The 16,491-nt window shown below is 47.5% G+C and overlaps 8 protein-coding genes across 8 annotated transcripts; 5 read left to right on the top strand and 3 right to left on the bottom strand.

The window, feature by feature from the left end:
• Positions 1–2,993: 2,993 nt before the first annotated feature.
• On the top strand, positions 2,994–3,861 carry SPPG_03681 (uncharacterized protein). The gene is made up of 3 exons (XM_016751942.1): positions 2,994–3,106; positions 3,179–3,373; positions 3,454–3,861. Exons 1-3 carry the CDS (start codon positions 3,040–3,042, stop codon positions 3,723–3,725), a joined length of 534 nt encoding a protein of 177 aa, XP_016609934.1. The 5' UTR covers positions 2,994–3,039; the 3' UTR covers positions 3,726–3,861.
• Positions 3,862–5,235: 1,374 nt separating this feature from the next.
• Positions 5,236–7,212, bottom strand: SPPG_03680 (uncharacterized protein). Its single transcript, XM_016751941.1, has 3 exons — positions 7,096–7,212; positions 6,711–7,018; positions 5,236–6,645 (listed from the first exon to the last, which is right to left on the bottom strand). Exons 1-3 carry the CDS (start codon positions 7,139–7,141, stop codon positions 5,347–5,349), a joined length of 1,653 nt encoding a protein of 550 aa, XP_016609933.1. The 5' UTR covers positions 7,142–7,212; the 3' UTR covers positions 5,236–5,346.
• Positions 7,213–7,301: 89 nt separating this feature from the next.
• On the top strand, positions 7,302–9,090 carry SPPG_03679 (CMGC/CDK protein kinase). Its single transcript, XM_016751940.1, has 8 exons — positions 7,302–7,598; positions 7,668–7,797; positions 7,873–7,948; positions 8,015–8,121; positions 8,200–8,296; positions 8,374–8,446; positions 8,512–8,665; positions 8,731–9,090. Exons 1-8 carry the CDS (start codon positions 7,357–7,359, stop codon positions 8,908–8,910), a joined length of 1,059 nt encoding a protein of 352 aa, XP_016609932.1. The 5' UTR covers positions 7,302–7,356; the 3' UTR covers positions 8,911–9,090.
• A 1,280-nt stretch (positions 9,091–10,370) lies between these two features.
• Positions 10,371–10,649, top strand: SPPG_03678 (uncharacterized protein; the record flags this gene model as incomplete). The annotated part of the gene is made up of 1 exon (XM_016751939.1): positions 10,371–10,649. The coding sequence occupies one exon, from the start codon at positions 10,371–10,373 to the stop codon at positions 10,647–10,649; it is 279 nt and encodes a 92-aa protein (XP_016609931.1).
• A 2,350-nt stretch (positions 10,650–12,999) lies between these two features.
• On the top strand, positions 13,000–13,697 carry SPPG_03677 (uncharacterized protein). The gene has a single exon (XM_016751938.1). It carries the CDS (start codon positions 13,014–13,016, stop codon positions 13,623–13,625), a length of 612 nt encoding a protein of 203 aa, XP_016609930.1. The 5' UTR covers positions 13,000–13,013; the 3' UTR covers positions 13,626–13,697.
• SPPG_09130 (uncharacterized protein) lies at positions 13,578–14,712 on the bottom strand. The gene is made up of 6 exons (XM_016757287.1): positions 14,617–14,712; positions 14,504–14,538; positions 14,249–14,422; positions 14,076–14,177; positions 13,915–14,008; positions 13,578–13,852 (listed from the first exon to the last, which is right to left on the bottom strand). The coding sequence occupies exons 2-6, from the start codon at positions 14,504–14,506 to the stop codon at positions 13,779–13,781; spliced, it is 447 nt and encodes a 148-aa protein (XP_016609929.1). The 5' UTR covers positions 14,507–14,538; positions 14,617–14,712; the 3' UTR covers positions 13,578–13,778.
• A 67-nt stretch (positions 14,713–14,779) lies between these two features.
• On the top strand, positions 14,780–15,537 carry SPPG_09129 (uncharacterized protein). The gene is made up of 2 exons (XM_016757286.1): positions 14,780–15,146; positions 15,206–15,537. Exons 1-2 carry the CDS (start codon positions 15,048–15,050, stop codon positions 15,443–15,445), a joined length of 339 nt encoding a protein of 112 aa, XP_016609928.1. The 5' UTR covers positions 14,780–15,047; the 3' UTR covers positions 15,446–15,537.
• On the bottom strand, positions 15,367–16,488 carry SPPG_09128 (chaperone EMC4). Its single transcript, XM_016757285.1, has 5 exons — positions 16,372–16,488; positions 16,220–16,298; positions 16,078–16,140; positions 15,860–16,013; positions 15,367–15,798 (listed from the first exon to the last, which is right to left on the bottom strand). Exons 1-5 carry the CDS (start codon positions 16,422–16,424, stop codon positions 15,539–15,541), a joined length of 609 nt encoding a protein of 202 aa, XP_016609927.1. The 5' UTR covers positions 16,425–16,488; the 3' UTR covers positions 15,367–15,538.
• Positions 16,489–16,491: the final 3 nt, after the last annotated feature.

The raw sequence follows: 16,491 nt of genomic DNA, 5'->3' as shown, positions 1-16,491 counted from the left end.
CATATGGGCACCGCGTAGTTTCATCCGCGACAGCTACCAGAAGGACTTATATCCTCCCAAGCTAAAAGGGAACGGCCCTGGGCTCAAGCTAGTCGGGATACAGATATAACATCTCAGGCGGCAAGATGGACGTATCGTGCCAGGTCATCATTCATGAGTACTCCAGTTGGGAGACTGCGGAAGCATTCTCCAGGGCATTTCTATCTTGTAGTCAGCCCGTTGCGAAACTGATATATTGGAACAGAGTGCAAACTACGCAGGCTTGACCCTTGACTCGGCCTTTTCATGACAGAAATGTGCATTTACGCTTTTCGGTCGCCAATGCATTCGTTTGCACGCTCAAAAGCGCATGGCTGCAAATGGCCATCAGTGTCTGTAGGCTTGAGCGTCATGGAGAGGGCCACCCAGGGCATCCGCCCAAGGGTGACATCATCTGTCATAGTAGAAACACTTCTAACTTTCTTCGGCCCGTAGGTAGAGTGATGTGATCTTCACCGATTGACAGAGCGAAGGCCAAGATTAACGCGGGCAAGAGTATAACAGCGAGATGCTTTGGAAACTTTGTGCTCATGGAAAGTTATGAGAAATAGCTGACGTGAGAGAGACCTCGCTTGGAAGCCTGTGCCATCGTTCTGCAGATATATCACAAACCAGTTAGGTCAGACAACAGTGCAGGATGCGGGAGAGCCATGTCGTTCAGAATAAGCACCATGACGTCGTGGGAGAAGTGAGCGGAAGGAGATGTGCAGATACTTTCTATTCAATCTATTATGAAGCATGTTTAACTACATCCTTGCAAACATCTTCTCTATAACGTCCTAGCCCAAAGTATGAGGTGCACAAATGATAACTGCCAGCTAGAATACCTAGACATAGAAGTACGACCTCTGCGAACATATTTGTTCCCACGTTTTCACATTGAGGCTAATTCAAGGACGAGCTGGGCGGGTCAGTTTAGGAGTCTTTTCCTGCAACGCAACGCTTTGACGGTCGTCCCAGTAGGCTGCAGTACGCATGTGTTCAAGAGCTCCCGAGTTCGTGAGGTTCTTTATATAGTCAGCAGATATTTGCTCCCATTTCATCGTTGAAATGGGCCGCGAGTTCAGTATCCTCACCAGGGACCAGAGAAGCGCCACAGGATTCTTCAAAGAAAGGCTGGAAAAAGTTCAGAGTTGTGAACGCCCCCAGACAAGAAGGACAGAGCGGTAAAAACACCGTCAAGGATAGCACCGCATTGCCCCATTTTTGCTCGGGCGCATCGAATTGAGTGATCATCCATCCTTTTGAATATCCGCCATTGAAGTTGTCCAAAGCGATACGTTTGGGGACGACATATACATTGTAGTATTCGGTCTCGCATTCCCGCCAATCGCAGTGTCCCTTGCAGACGTTCGTGCTCCTTTCTTCAACTTTCTTGACGCCTTTGTGGGTCTCTTGGAGAGCCGTAATCATGTTGTTCCTGTACTCCCAACCCTTGGAAACACTGTCAAGAGTAACCTGGTAATCGGCGCAGGACGCAGATTTCATCTGCAAGTCAAGTTGTGAATTCCTTTATGCAGAATCAAATGTAATACATGGTACTAATGCGGCAGGGAGCATCGGTGCACTGGCTCAAGAAGCTCCAAATCATACACTCAGGCTTGCAGGACATTGGCAACTTGATCATTCGAGGATCAGTCGAGACATGAGTTACATCGCCCGCGTACGCCCGCCCACCAGAGAAGTAGCAATCAAGCAGATTTCAACTGTGGCATGATGAGCGTAACTACAGTGCGGAGCAGAGTGCTGCTTGGGGGAAGGGAACCATGACCGTACGCCGTACGGTTTTCCCCAACTGGATACCTCATGCGTCTTCATAAGAGGACTAGTGAAGCGGATGACAGCCCTCAAGTCACTCTTTTTTTTGATCAGGATTCTTGGTTTTGGGCTGTCCTAGTCCTTCCAAAGCGGAAAAGTGCTGGCCGTTTTACACCAGTTGGCTGTCACAAGAACATGGAGATTAAAGAAAAGCATCCGATACAACGAATAAAGTTTTAAACGAGATATAGGTGCCGTTGGGGCTCACTGCGACCAAGAAAAAAGCGATTGAACCAGCACTTATTTGAAGAAGGTAATGCGACATGTGGGTGATTTGGGGTTTGTTGTCGAAAACTCCATCTGAGTCGCTTGGCCGAGTTGGTTTGATCGGAGCAACTACCACACTCCTATCATGGTAAACAAATTATTCACCTTTGCGACAGAAAGCGACGGCGAATCGCATGTCGAGTCGCAATGAATGAATTTGAATGTGCCTCCCGCCGCTTGGGTAGGACTCAACTCATGATTGGCACAACTTTTTTTGTGACGCTGAGCAGTATGTACGCAGTCGAGTAAGTGTAGCTCACCGATAGCCTACTTGAACGCTGGGCTCGATGCTTAGAACCAGAACCAAATCGGACAGTGTGCAGTGCGACTTGAGGTTCCGCTCCGAAATTGATCCGCCAGGCAAAAAAAAAAAGTGGAGAAATGACCAAAAGCTTGTCAACATACCGCCATTTTGGGGAGACTTATCTTGACCCAAATTTTTAGAGTGCCAAACCGCTCGCTGGCACTTGCGGAGCAATTCTGGTGAATAGTAGTCGTTGGAGGATTTTTGCCTGCAAGATTACGACTGATCGGCCCAATAACCCCATCTTGGTGGGCAGAACGGGCAGTCAACTGTTTGATTATGGAGGGAGGAAGCTTGTCAGGCGGCGTCGGTGTCGTGTGGTCGTTGTTGAGTTGGCCAAGCAATCCAAGTTCCTTCAACGTCAAAGTTCCTTTTGTGGGGCTTTACGGAATTTGGCAGATTGTGTTTTGCTTTTAATGTCGCCCAGGTTTTAACTTGCCGAAATTAGGGATTTAAGCTTTAAAAAGTTACGCGCAACGAGTAAATACCGCGGTATCGGATTAGATGGTGGACGGCCTACGATTTTCGCTCTTAAGCTGCCGTGTTCAATGGGTAGCCCCCAACGCTCCGTATTCCGTCAGTCCACGCACCACCAACGCTTTCCGTAAGAAATGACTCGTCTCGCAGCTCTTGTCTGCTTGTCGCTGGCAGCTGCAGGATCAGTTACAGCCCAATCAGGTCAGGTCACTTTTAATCGCTTTTTTCATGTGCGGCGTGTATTGAACGACTCATTTCCGTATGTATGTATAGGTTGCCCAAAGAAACTTCAGGACGCGAACTGGGCATGCGAAACAAACTTTCAAACCGCTCGGGCCAATCTGACCTACCCATCATCTGGCTATGATGCTCTGTTCAAAACCTTTGCAACCTGCAACTGCGAGACATTTGCAGAGTATCCGACTCGTGAAGCGCTGATCGCAGTGTGCCCGTCCATCTGGGGTGAAGGTGAGTGCAAAAAGATTTCACATTGTGCATGTCTTCCCAACGTCCTCATTTTTGCGGCCTCTCTTGTCAAATTCACCTAGGCAACAAGGACAATTACCCAAAGTTCAAAGAGGCCTGCGCATCCGGCGCTTACAATAACGTATTAACCACGCTCAAGTACACGCTCAGCGTGCAGCAAGGGAATGGCACTGCAGCCCGATACAATGCACCTTTCCAGAATGCGGAGGGCAAGGTGGTCTCTGGTAGTTCTGCTCCCATTTTGGCGAATGATGCTGGAAAATTGGCCAAGGGACTCTTCGCGGCTGCTGCCGCTAGCGCCGGCGTGGCCAGTTTGATTCTGACTGTCATGTAGACTTACTCATATAGTACTTCTATGGAAATACATTGCACCTCATGTGGGCTGGTCCATGTATAGATGATTGAAGGTTTGGCTAGGCCGAAAAAATCCTATTCCGCGACATGAGTGATCTTTTCCACAGGAAGATGGACAATATATCATCGAGTATAAGGTGATCCGTATGATTGGGGTGAAATCTAACCTTTGTTCCTGCCACCTCCAAGTCCTTGTTGTTTGGTGGGGTCGTGGCATGACAAATGCTCCTAGGAAGGAAGTCCCAATCGACTGTCTACAGGTACTCCATCTACGACCATTACTGAGGAGGCATGTCTTAACCTGTCTGGAGCGTACTGCAATTCAGAACGTCGCTTAGAATTTATGTGACTGCCGTAAATACGCTCAGGTTAAACAGGAGGCCAAATATCGTACTTGGGGAATGAACCCCATTGCCTTGATTCCGAATTCACCTCCACCACACCACACGGAGAGAGAACCGTCAAATGAAGAAAATCCAGTAGACGTTGTGTGATTCAAATTCCTGCACGCCAGACTTGGTTTGTCAAATGGTTGATGCTGATGGATTGGCCTTGACTTGGTAAACAAGCCGTGCAGATCCACAAGTTCAGATATCTACACACTTGCAATGCAACGATGCAGCATCCTCGGTTAATTTGTCCTGTTAGAATGGATGCACTCATCAATTATCAAAGCTGGAAATGCAATATGGCAATAATATGGTGCGAACAGGATGTGAATTACCGGGAAAAAATATCTCTTAGAAGTATCTTTTTAAAAGCGCATCAACGGACAAGGTTGTAGAACAATAGAATCCGACAAGTCTTACTCTGTCCATTGACAAAACAAATCCCCGTCCATCGTCTGACACTAACCGCCATGCAAACCTGATACGTCTACCTCCCTCCTCACGGTACCATGATGGCATAATCTTGTGGGCGACGCCAGGACCAGCCTAGCGCACGCCCTATAGTTGAACGTGGACCGCAAGTCCTATGTTACTCGAACCAGCGCGGGTCGCCCTACAGGGGAGATTACACTGAAAGGCGTATGAAAGGCGTAAGTGCAGAATACATGGAGACATGTCTTGTCATTCGGCCTTAACAACTGTCAATAGTTGAATCACTACATTGCTCTTCATTCGCTTCAATAGAAACAGGTGATGAGATGTCCACCATTTTTCCCTTCTAATTGATTGTGCGCTGGATTGATCTGCAGATTGGCTCACATTGTGTGCCTGACAGAGAAAGTCAAAGCTAATAGCGCCATGTACACTTTTGTACTGCCTAAGGCTCGTTATTCTGGTTACAAAGCAATCTTAGAGGGCTCTTTCAATTGATAGCCATAGTTGTGAGCAAATTACCACAAGCCCAGCGCTCGATAGGAACCTTGGAGAAATACTGAGACAAATCCCCTTCACGACAAAGTCGGGTTGGGAGGAGAGGAAAATCGTCGAGGAATTAGTCCCTTATGCGTACGTGCTTTTGTGCAGCTATTGATATATAATGATCCCACATAAGGCAGGCTACGACATTCATTACTCATCATCAATATCAGGATATGAGCGGTTTACAGGTCCTGCCTGTCTTAAAAATATCGTATAACAGCGTCCTGTGCCTAGCTAGTTTTCTTCCTGTCTATCTACCATTAATCCTGAACTACCATTGACTGTCCCACCGTCCCGTATTGCTGATAAATCAAGTCCTTGTATATACCATTCTATCACGGCTGCATTCTGTCCCAGATTCTCAATAAATGTTTTTCCCATCCATTCCTCAACTAAGGAGACTGCAGCCCCAATGTCTCGTCCACGCAGTTGGGAATGATGTTTTTTAATGAGACTGCCAATGGAGACATCTCTCTTTGGCAACTGTGACGGGCCTCGTTCCAACTTTAGCCCTGTTACGACCTTCTCCATAATAGTGCCTGCTACCACAAAAGGCTGGTCCAAAGCTCGCCACGTGTCGATCAGATTGCTTTCGCGAGCTCTTCCGCCAGGCGCAACTGCGAGGGTGATGTGGGGGATTGCATTGTCGGATAAAAGAACACCACCTGAAACGGCCTCCACTTTGACAGCCATGACCTTGTCCTGTAGCTCCCCAACCGCTGTCACTTTTATGCTCACTCGAGCGCCTACACCGCCCATCGGTTCGACTAATTCGGCTTTGGCGGGGCCCAAACAAACTGTTACATGATCAGCACGCACTTCCCACTTGGCAGTAGGAGGTGGATACTTGGCCCTTAATGCTAGCACGTCATTTGAATCCATTTGAATGGCAGTATAGGCAACTTGATCGGTCAACTCGAGAGTGTTCCGGAAAATGGACGCACTTGTTCTCCGTTGCATCTTGCAGGGAAAGCCTCGTCCCGACACCGTTCCACTGTTTCCTTTCCCCTCTGCCGCATACGCCTCTTCTTGGCTTCGTCTCGCGGCAAGGATTCTGCTATTGCACCTATCGACGAGATCGCTTACTAGGGCCCTTTCACAGTCCGCTGGCATATATCTAGCCTCCACCGGCGCGTGCACAACGTGGTGGACAATATACGACGATATTCTTCCATTGAAACGAAGTTTTTCAAGCTCTTTTGCAAAAAGGTCCAAGTGCTTTTTTCTGTCATCATAAAACTCGATTTGGGAAATGCTTGGGAAGGTCGACAATAGGCGTTGGAGAACGGCGAGCTTGAAGTCCAGCGTCGTTGGATGATGTAAAATGGATGTTGGATCATACCCTTCGCGGAAAAAGAATAGATCGAACGTAAGAGGTGGGTTGTGCTGTTCGCACATTCTTTTAATTCGCTCTCCAAAAAGGTCTTGCCGTCGTCCCGTGAGGAGGACGGTTACAGTCTCTTCTTTATGAGCACATGCTTTCTGAACATCCCGTATTGTTTCCGTGTCCCACCATTCGTCTCCTGGACATTCCTTTTGTGAATGAAGGTTAATAAGTGGATACGCAGGCCTCTCTTCAACACAACATTGGCACGCACTGGAATGAATGGCGGATGCAGCGTTCTTGGCTCTGCAAACCAGCCACAGTCGGAAATGAGAGCACCACGAAGCTCATCCGACCAGAGAGCTGGGTTTGGTAAAGGTGACCGAAAGAGAGTCGAGTCGAAATCAAAAACAAGGAGGCGGGAAAGACGTCGGGGTGAACTTTCAGCACACGTCATCGAAAAGGGCCGATTCGGAGTCGAAGAGTCTGTGGATTGCTCCTGTTTATTCAATACTGTGTTGTGAAGACCGTCGCCGCTTTCGCCGTTATGTTTCCAGTTTGCGTGGACAACTGTTTCGAATTCTACCGAATGCATTCAAACAAGTTATTAAACATGGACACGATTGCACAGAATCCAAGCATTTGACACTCATGCCTACCTTGTATAAGACGCTCATACTCAAAGATTTCCATTGTTGCTGGCATTTGCACCGTCTATGCTCTACCTGAGCGGAAATGACCTTTTTTCACATCAGGTAGGAACCGGACCGGGGAAGTGTCGCAGTGTGAAGTCAGCAGCGTGTCCAGGGTCACGTGACAGCTATTAAGGATCTACTGCGCTGTGGTTTTCGCAACCATTTTAGTGATCCAATTTGGAACATTATCTGGAGCGTTTGTAGGCAAATAGAACATCAAAAGGCATGTTGGCAAAACCGACATGTGGGGCAGGAGACAAGAAGGCATTTTGGAATCTTTTCTGTGAGCGAGAAGCTGTTGGCAGTGGTGTGTATGGGACGGTATACCGGGCAAGATATCGCTCCGACGGCAGAATCGTTGCAGTCAAGAGCTGCAAGCTCCCTCCGGAAAAAGAGTTTGGATTCAATGCTGATGTTGTCAGAGAAATAACTCTATTGAAAAGTCTGCATCATCCCAACATCGTCAGGTGCGATCTACGCGTAGAGCCTTGCATCTTGGGTTGTTGCATAACCTCGTGACATTATTCGATATATAGGATCGAGGAAGTGTTTCAATATATTGACAACGGACAGTTCAAGGCATTTATGGTGATGGAACTATGCTCGCGGAGTCTCAGGGATATGCTGGAGACTCGCCAACGCGGTCTGGATACCGAGGTGACAAAGGTCAGATACAGATACAATATGCACGATAGCCAGCCCTACCATGATAAGGAATTAACACTACTTTTTTTATTTCAGGTGATTCTTAGACAAATCCTACAAGGCTTAGAATACTGCCATGCGCGTCGAGTTGCGCATCGGGACCTGAAGCCAGGTAGGTCAAGCCCTGACACTGAGATCAGCTTGATGAGCACTCATCACAATCTCTCTTTATGTTCAGAAAACATACTACTTGTCGACGATCTAATGGGCAATATATCCATCAAGCTTGCTGATTTTGGCCTAAGCCGCATTGCTTCATGTCCAACGAAAGCATATTCTCCAAATGTGAGAGTCTACGCTTCCTTTATGCGAGTACACGCATTACTCTCATCTGACGTCAATCTGGTCATTTTTCTTTCACAGCAAGTAACAGCTCTATATCGAGCTCCGGAAGTCTTTTACGGTTCATCAGAGTACAGCATGCCTGTTGATATTTGGAGTGTGGGATGCATCTTTGCAGGTAAATTGAGCATATCCCGTTTCATGAGTTTCAACATGACTGGAGATCAACTCTCATTTCGTGCTTCATTACTACAGAGATGGTGAGAGGGAAGCGGTTGTTTGGTGGAGGAGCAACTGGAGATCTAGCAGTCATTAGGGACATACAGCGGTACGTCTGGTTGCTCTACGTTGCAGTTACCAGTTCATGCTAAAATGTCTTGCTCCGGATACCAGTAAACTTGGTGATCCAAAGCAAACCGACCTCACATACGACTTTGACCGAGATCCGGTCCGAATCAGCCCATTCCCAGAACAGCCACTGTCGGCATATGTATGTCGGGAAGAATATGCAGGTCCACTGGATTCCATAGGAGTGGATCTTTTATCTGTTGGTATCCCCATTTGAACATCTATGCTTATTCTACTTTTCTAATGGTATCTCCATCATGACAGCAAATGTTGCTTTACGATCCTCGTCGGCGTATCCGGGCCTGCCAAGCTCTTGAACATCAGTATTTTTCTGCTGTGAACCATCAGATTCACAGTCATTGTACGGTCGACGAGAGACAATATCTTGATACACAATTGAGGGGACCAGCTGTTGGAGGAGATTTTGATGGCGCATATCGATAATCGAATGTTACCCAAGACAAATATCTCAGAATATTTAATGATGGATTTGGGAGATTTTGTATGTGATACCAAATGTATTTTGCATTGAAAGCTTGCTGGTGGAGATTTAGACTCACCCGCTTATTGGCCTTGGCTTACCATCGCTGTGCCATCATAAAATGTGACTGTGCTCAAATCCCAATTGAGGCTTGAGCCTCGCGCGACATGGAGAACAAAGGGCGAACTGCATCTCGTTTGATTTGGGAAGGATCACGGATTCCCCATCTGAACGGCCGGTTAGCGGTCCCCGTCCTGGGTCTCTTGACTTGTCTAACTGTCCTTTGAAATATGTCGACGGGGATTCCGGTATTAGCTATCGTGAGAGGTCCAACGCAGCCGTGTCCGATACAGATAACGACAATGGCAGCCACTTCCTTTCTCACTTGCTACGGCGCCAGCAAGCGCCAGGTGCACGCACTTCACAACTCGATCCAATTGGGGGATGTCAGATTTCATATTTGTTGACCATGTCCGGCATTGGCTGTAATACGTCCTATGGGCTCAGAGCACGGAGATGTTTACAGTCACGCATTTATTCTAAAAGTAGGGGTTTGAATTGAATATTACATATGAATGGGGCGGAATATGAGATACTACTCACCTATCGACAAAAGTTGTATTCTCATATGCGTATAGAAACACGAATCAGGTACTCGATAAAACCCCACATACACCGGATTTTATCGAACACATAGTTTCCTCGTCAATAAGGAGGAACGGTCTATGTTGTGTTTCATGTGACATTCTCTGGCTCATATTCTTCCCTGGCGTAATTGCTTATACTACCCCAGATGAGGGTTCGTCTGCTTTCAAACCCAACGTCTCATGTACAAGCATTAACAAAACTTGTAGTCCTCCAGCAGCGCATCGTTCGCGTTCTATAATCCCATTGGATCGGGTCTGTACTGGGCGCATATTTGGGACCGTTTTGGATAGCTCTGCCAATTCCATTATGATCATTACCCGATAATTGTTGGAGATTATGGAAGATAATCTAGGAAAGATACACATAACAATGGCCACTAACTTGGTTCGAGTACTCTGGCCGTGGACTCGTCCCTAGCAAAAGGGAACGGACCCCGAAATGACAAATCCAGGCTTAGCCGCGCGCCCTACGATGAAATAATCGGTATTATAGGAACTTTGGAGGAGATCCTGAATATCTTGCCACCTGGGATTGGCAGATGGAATCTTCTCCACCTTGGATTTGACGAGCGATGTTTCAAGGACCATTTCCAGAGTCCATCGCCGAAATGCATAAAAGCAGACGGTAGACACTGCTGTCACTCGTCCTCATTCACCTTTGACAACAACAGCAGAAGCAACCACCACCTGCACTCATTTCGACTGACGAACCAATCAAGATGGCCCGCATTTCAACTCTCTACATGGTGCTGCTCTTCCTTGTAGGCTGGCTGACCATGTCGGCGATGACTGCGCCTCAAACGACTAAGAAGGGTGCAGGACAGCCGCCACAGCCGAAGGGTCCTCAAATTGCTATTAACCCCGTAGTAAGGCCCCCAGCGCCTCAAACGGGCAAGGCGGCAACTAAGGCGCCGAAGGGTCAGAAGGTTGGAGTAGTACCGCCATCGCTCCCACAGCCGAAGGGTCCTCAAGCGGATAAGAAGGCTGCAGTACCGCCGCCGAAGCCCCAAGCCCCAGCGCCGGCACCCAAGAAAGACGACGACGTAATTTCCTAGGCTCCCCAGCTCGGCCCCGGCTAAACTCCAGCACGAGTTCTCCGTAAAAAGTCACACACTGCGACTGGGCTGTTTGTATTCCACTGCAAGAGTGGCATGCCAAGTGCATATGTATATAGTGTCAGCAGAAATATTTGTCTCATCTGTATAAGTTGTCTCACCTGTATAAGTGAATAAAGTTCAGTTGTCCGTAAAATGGGTATCAACAATCATGCATCAAGGCAACGTCCTCTCGCAGATTATATGGACCACGCCAGTACCTGTCCTGAATCTTGATCTTACCAGTGTTATGATCACACCCATGGACGTGCAATTGAAAAAACCGTGCTTCTTGTAGGAGGCATCTTTATGACTGCCAAGTAGATAGGAAAATGAGGTCGGTCAGATAGGGAGGACATGGCGAATGAAAGATATGGGGGGACGTGTCCAATGGAGGGCTCCCGGTGAGAGGATACTGTCGCAGCTAGCTATTGGTAGCAACGGTTGCGGTGTTGGTTGACTGTGGAAATGTCGGATTGTTTTGTTTTCCAGAGGATCTCATTCGTGAATTATGCGCACCTATATGAACACACCAATGTATTCTGTATCAACGGACAATGTACATTTACGATTTCCCGCCTTTGGCAGCACTAGAGCCATTGTCCTCGTCGACAGAACCGCTGTCTTCTGTATCTCAATTTCCTTCAAGTTTTCCCTTAATTCCTTTGCTTTCCTTCAAAGTGTTCATCAGACGACCCTTTACCTTGTGGCCCTTCTGTATGTCTGCCGGGCATTCCCCGGATTGAATACAGTTAGAACGTTACCTAATATCTTGCTACACACCATCAATGTGATGATTACTGCGGCTGATGATGGGACATTAGAATTGTCTCCACTCTGCTTGATTAGCGGCGCACTGCTTGGGTTTGGCTAAGGGAAAGAAACGTCTTACGTCCTAAAAAGAAACAATACAAATGACAATGTCAACTCAGGAAGAACAAGGCAAAGATTCAACGAAGAGAGACTTGTACCGGATTAAAGGAGGGCGGTGCCTAATGACATCATCCCGGTACCGAGCTTCTAAATCGCATTTAGGAAATCAATAGGGGGCTGGTGCCCAATCTTCTGAAGAAGAGGAATCAAAGCAAGATCAGAGTCATTCAAAAATGTTGTTGGCTTTTGTCTATATTGGTAAGCCAGCTTTCGCAAACACCAGTGCTAGAAAAGAGCCCTAAAACATGGGATGCATTTCTAGATCAGGTAAAGAGCACCGATCGTCAAAGCTGGCCTTTAAGAGCTTTTTTAACGAGCCTTACGCAGCACACAAGGGAAGGTCGTCGGGGTGTGAACGGTTTCATTTTGTTGATTAGATACATGTTATTCACAATGTCTGTTACAGTTTCAAAGGCGAGGAACGCAGTGACGGCGTCTGTCGCTTGACAGCCCGCAAAACCAAAATGTGTGCATCCCCATGAATCAAAGGTGTTTCCAAGAGTTCAGCGTGTGTTAATATTAAAAGAGAAAATACCAGGCAGTTGCAGGCATAGCAAGTTAGAGCTAATCATCTCATCTATATTTTGTACAGGGTCAAAGGTGCAGCAGGTGGATTTGAGTTGACGCTGTCCACGGTGACGTTAGTGGTCGAATGTATTCTGCGGTACTGATGGCACTGCCAATTAAGCAGGTTTGGGACCGGCGATCCTCATGGAGCAGTGGGTTAACTTGCTTCTATAGACCCACTTATGACTACCATTGACAGTAGATAGAGGTCTTCCCTAGTGATTCATTCGGCAAACACGAGGATTAACAAATGTCGCGCTGATAATGCATTTTCCGGGTCTACTGTCGTAGGCTCATGTTTTCTTCGGGGATACTGACCTCCCCATTCAAAGTAGAGTCCTATATCCTGCAAGATCAGCTACTCTGTTTCGATTGACGGATCTCATTCCAATCTTGTCAGTCACTTAACGCCGCGAACGCAGCTGGGATGGGGAGCAGGAGCGACAGGCGTGAAATACTCTTGACGCTTGGTAGACAGGAGTAGGAGTTGATCCTCCAAAGGGCATCCCGCCAATGATTTGACAGTAACATGTACTATCCAGATAGCTGCCAGTAGCGGACGAGGCGAGGCTTTTCATGTCATTTTTTTAAGAATTGGGTCACAGTGTCGTGTCAAGAGCTCCGTCGCATGCAACGAATTCGCTAGGTTGTATTGTAGAATGGGCACAAAATGTGTCCTTTCCTAAACCATTGTAAATATCATATCGGCAAAGAAGATCTGACCAGCAGACAGCTCGAGCAACGTAAGCGAATTTGCATGCGCCACACGTATTGGATAGATGGCAGTCTGCTTGTTGCCTTGTGGAGACATCTTGAAGACTAGTAATGGCCAAAAAGCAGGTTAAACCCAAAAAGAAAGGCCCAGACCAAGTATCAGACAACCCACCACTCGTCAACCTTTCTCAGGAAGAGCAATGGCGGATTATAAACGAGTCTGGTGTTCTTCACCAAATCAAAGCGGAAGACACAAAGGAGCAAAGGTCCGGTTCCAAACAAGAAGAGGAGCCCACAGTGTTGGTAGCTTTGCTCCTTACTATACCTCTCACGGTGCTACACGGTACGCTTGAGTACGTTGTCCACCTCCAATACGACTTTCTTCAAGAGTTTACGTGGTCCCGCATCCTCAGTCGCCAGGTACCACTGGCGCCAGTGCTGGCACTGTTTATATACATTACGACGAGATATAAAGAATCGCGAGCGGCACAGGCAGTGTTTATGCTGGGGAGTCTGGCGAGTGGGTGCGCTTTGATACATCTCTCACAGGACGATCAAACATTTGGGGCCATGTTGAAGACGCCTGGATTAGCGATTTTGTGGATATACTTTGTGATTCAGGCCAAACTGAGCTATGCATCGATTAGTTTGCTTGGATGTCTCTTGTACTATAACAGACATTGGCTGCAACTTAATGGCGCAATAAAGAAACTCGAACTGTGAAGGGGCGGGTGAGAGGAGATTTCAACCTGCAGTTCCAAGGATCATCTGCATAACATCCACGTTCCTAAAGCACCACCGACGCAAAAGGCTGTCTGCAATGCTGTTTTGAGCGGATTCTCTATTTGACACACACAACATTTGATACGACCCATCTTACAAAGGCCCGAGACCAAGCACACGCTCCATAGCAGTGTGAGGATCCATCATATCCGTCGAGAGATGAGGATCTAGCAAAATTGCACATTCCATTAACTGGGTCCAAAGTAGATCGCAAGTGAGCCAAACCTACCTCCAAGGAAATCCTCATAATCAATTGTTTGATCCCTCCCCTCCAGAATTTCCAGACCTAGATTCGATACAGGAAGCACGGGAATGCGTCTCGGCTGTTATGGCCAACATCCATGAGACATATATGTCAACAACATGTAAGTGCATTCCGCGGCGGCATACCTGAGATACCAACACCTTTTCCATTTGCAGACGGAGAGGTGCGTGTAGTCCAAATGCCCTTCGGTGCATAGTCATACGAAGCTGCTCTTGGGTCTCCTGCCACTAAAACACAACACGAATCAACAGCCTGTAGCCTCCAGCAATATCCGCCTTCGTTATCCAGAAGCCCTTACCTGCGAGTCAATATTCTCGACAGGGTGCTTTGGAATAATCTCACTCCGCACAGTTCGGAACCCTTCTCTCAATGTGTCGTGGACACCGTATGCCGTATTGCGACCAACTTCTTTTGTTTGCGAAACAGATCCCTGACTCACGGGTGGCAACATGCGAAGACCATTATCAAAGGACTATATTCAGATGAAAACAAGTAAGCTCCAACAATCCAGTTAGGCGAGCACTAACAATGACAATGTCAATGAACAACTTGCCATGATGCTTGTAACTCTTCTTGCTCAAAAAGGCACTAGGAGAAACCCCGTTCTGGTTAATTCACCACATGTGACCTAGATACTCGCGTCCTATAGCATAAGAGCCATCTCACCCAAAAGGATTTGGAGTGTTGCGTCCTTGATATTCTTGATAATTCGACTTGCTTCAAAGGTCGAGTTTTCCTTTAAAGTGGATGGGTTGGAGAAGACAAACGACCCGCGCGTTCTGGCATGCGACACCTCATCGCAGCAGTGGTTGGAACCGGATGCGTCATCAACGAGTTCCCCGCAGCTCCTCGACTGAGATGGACATTTCCTTCATCAAAACCCGTTGGAAAAGTAGTTCTCTTGATAGTCGCGCGTTTTAGGGATACCGGTTGCTGGTTATCTCAAAGTAGCGCAGCTTCTCAAGTGCGGGTGCCGAAAGCGGCCGATTGATTGCGACGGATCTAGGTGTCTCGCGGCACCTGCACACCTCTCCTGCCTTCCTTTCCTCACCATCCACTGGCGATACTTGGGGAGGAGTTTGTCTTCTCTGTTCCCTATGCCTAGAGATTCTGGCACATTACGGGGCACGTGGGTCTTCAAGTGCGAAAATGCGGACACTGACTACAAGATCTGCGAGTGTGGTGGTAGATACTTGGTAATGTTTTAGTTATTGTACCGTTCTCCCTGTCCGTCAAGCTGACCCTCCAGTTGTAGAAAACCGAAAGTCCACTAGGCGCACGCTCTTACAAGAACCACATCAGATCACAAAAGCATATGAACTACCTCCTGCAGCAAGGTGTGGAATTTGTAGACCCAGATACATCTCTACGTTTACTGCAGAAGCCAAATTATGCGCCAAACCAGGCACCCCATTCTTGTACGGTGGCTGGCTGCCGCGGTGAGGTCAAGGAAGATTTCTGGGAAGTAACGGGACAATCAGAGAATACTCAGTAGACATGTACATTTGGAAACGGACCCATTTTCAATAGATGTTAGATGTGTTCTGTAAAGGCCAATCTGTAATCTCAAGAGAACTGCACAAAGGATTTATGACGTGTGCGACTCTAGGCTTCCTCCTACACCATACTCCAGAATCTTCTTTGGTTCCATAAACGCTAGCCAATCGGAGTGGGCAGTTGGTAGTAACCCCATTGCCCCACATTTCCATACACCTAGCGCAAGACAGCCAAACTGAAGGACGATATAGGCAAGCTTTGGTAGAAGCAACGGGTCACTAGAAAGTGCTAGCAATGCCGCAATTCCCCGTGGTCGTGTCTCCGTTGATTTTGTAGAAAATCGGTCGAAAACTGGAATCAACAGGTTGGTTTCTAATGAATTGGTTCTTCCGGTATAGGGACTGATTCTTACCAGTGTTGACACCCATTATTGCTTTTATCGAGTTCCACAGCAACATAACAGTGACCAGCACGCTGAAAATTTGTATGCTGTTTCCTGACATGTACAGCATTATGGCGTTCATCGGAATTGACTTCCCAGGTGCCAGTGCTGCGTCCCATGCTTTCTGTCGTTGACGGGCATCATATGAACAAACACGCCAGTTTTTGCAGTCGCAGCATGAGAACTACCTTCATCTTGAGGTTGGCAATTTGTACTTCTTTCTCTTGCTGATCGTCTTGGCTTCCTCGTCTCTGCCATCGCTCGGTAAGTACGGCCTTGTGTGCAGCCATACATGCTGTTCGCAATCGTGATAGTCTATCCCTTACATACCGAAATCCTCGCACCATCATTCGCCACAGCCTCCGCAAATCCTGGTGGGTCAAGTTTTGTATTTCGCGAGTTCCCTCGCCTGTGACGAAGATGTGTGGAAACTCGTTTAGCAAGTCTCAAATGCCCCGCGCACCAACGTTCAAGCGACTTACGCGACTGTATCCGAACCAGTTAGATTGAATGTCCACAGGGCTTTCGATGTCATTTTAGGCCCTTTGTGCTGGCAAAATAGCTACGAAAATGCCAATGTTTGACCCGCAAATGAGTTTGGC

This window comes from Spizellomyces punctatus (genome assembly GCF_000182565.1).
Source record: "Spizellomyces punctatus DAOM BR117 chromosome Unknown supercont1.5, whole genome shotgun sequence".
Classification (NCBI taxonomy): Eukaryota; Fungi; Chytridiomycota; class Chytridiomycetes; order Spizellomycetales; family Spizellomycetaceae; genus Spizellomyces; species Spizellomyces punctatus.
Note: the sequence above shows the minus strand (reverse complement) of the source record. Positions and strands in the feature narration are given on the sequence as shown.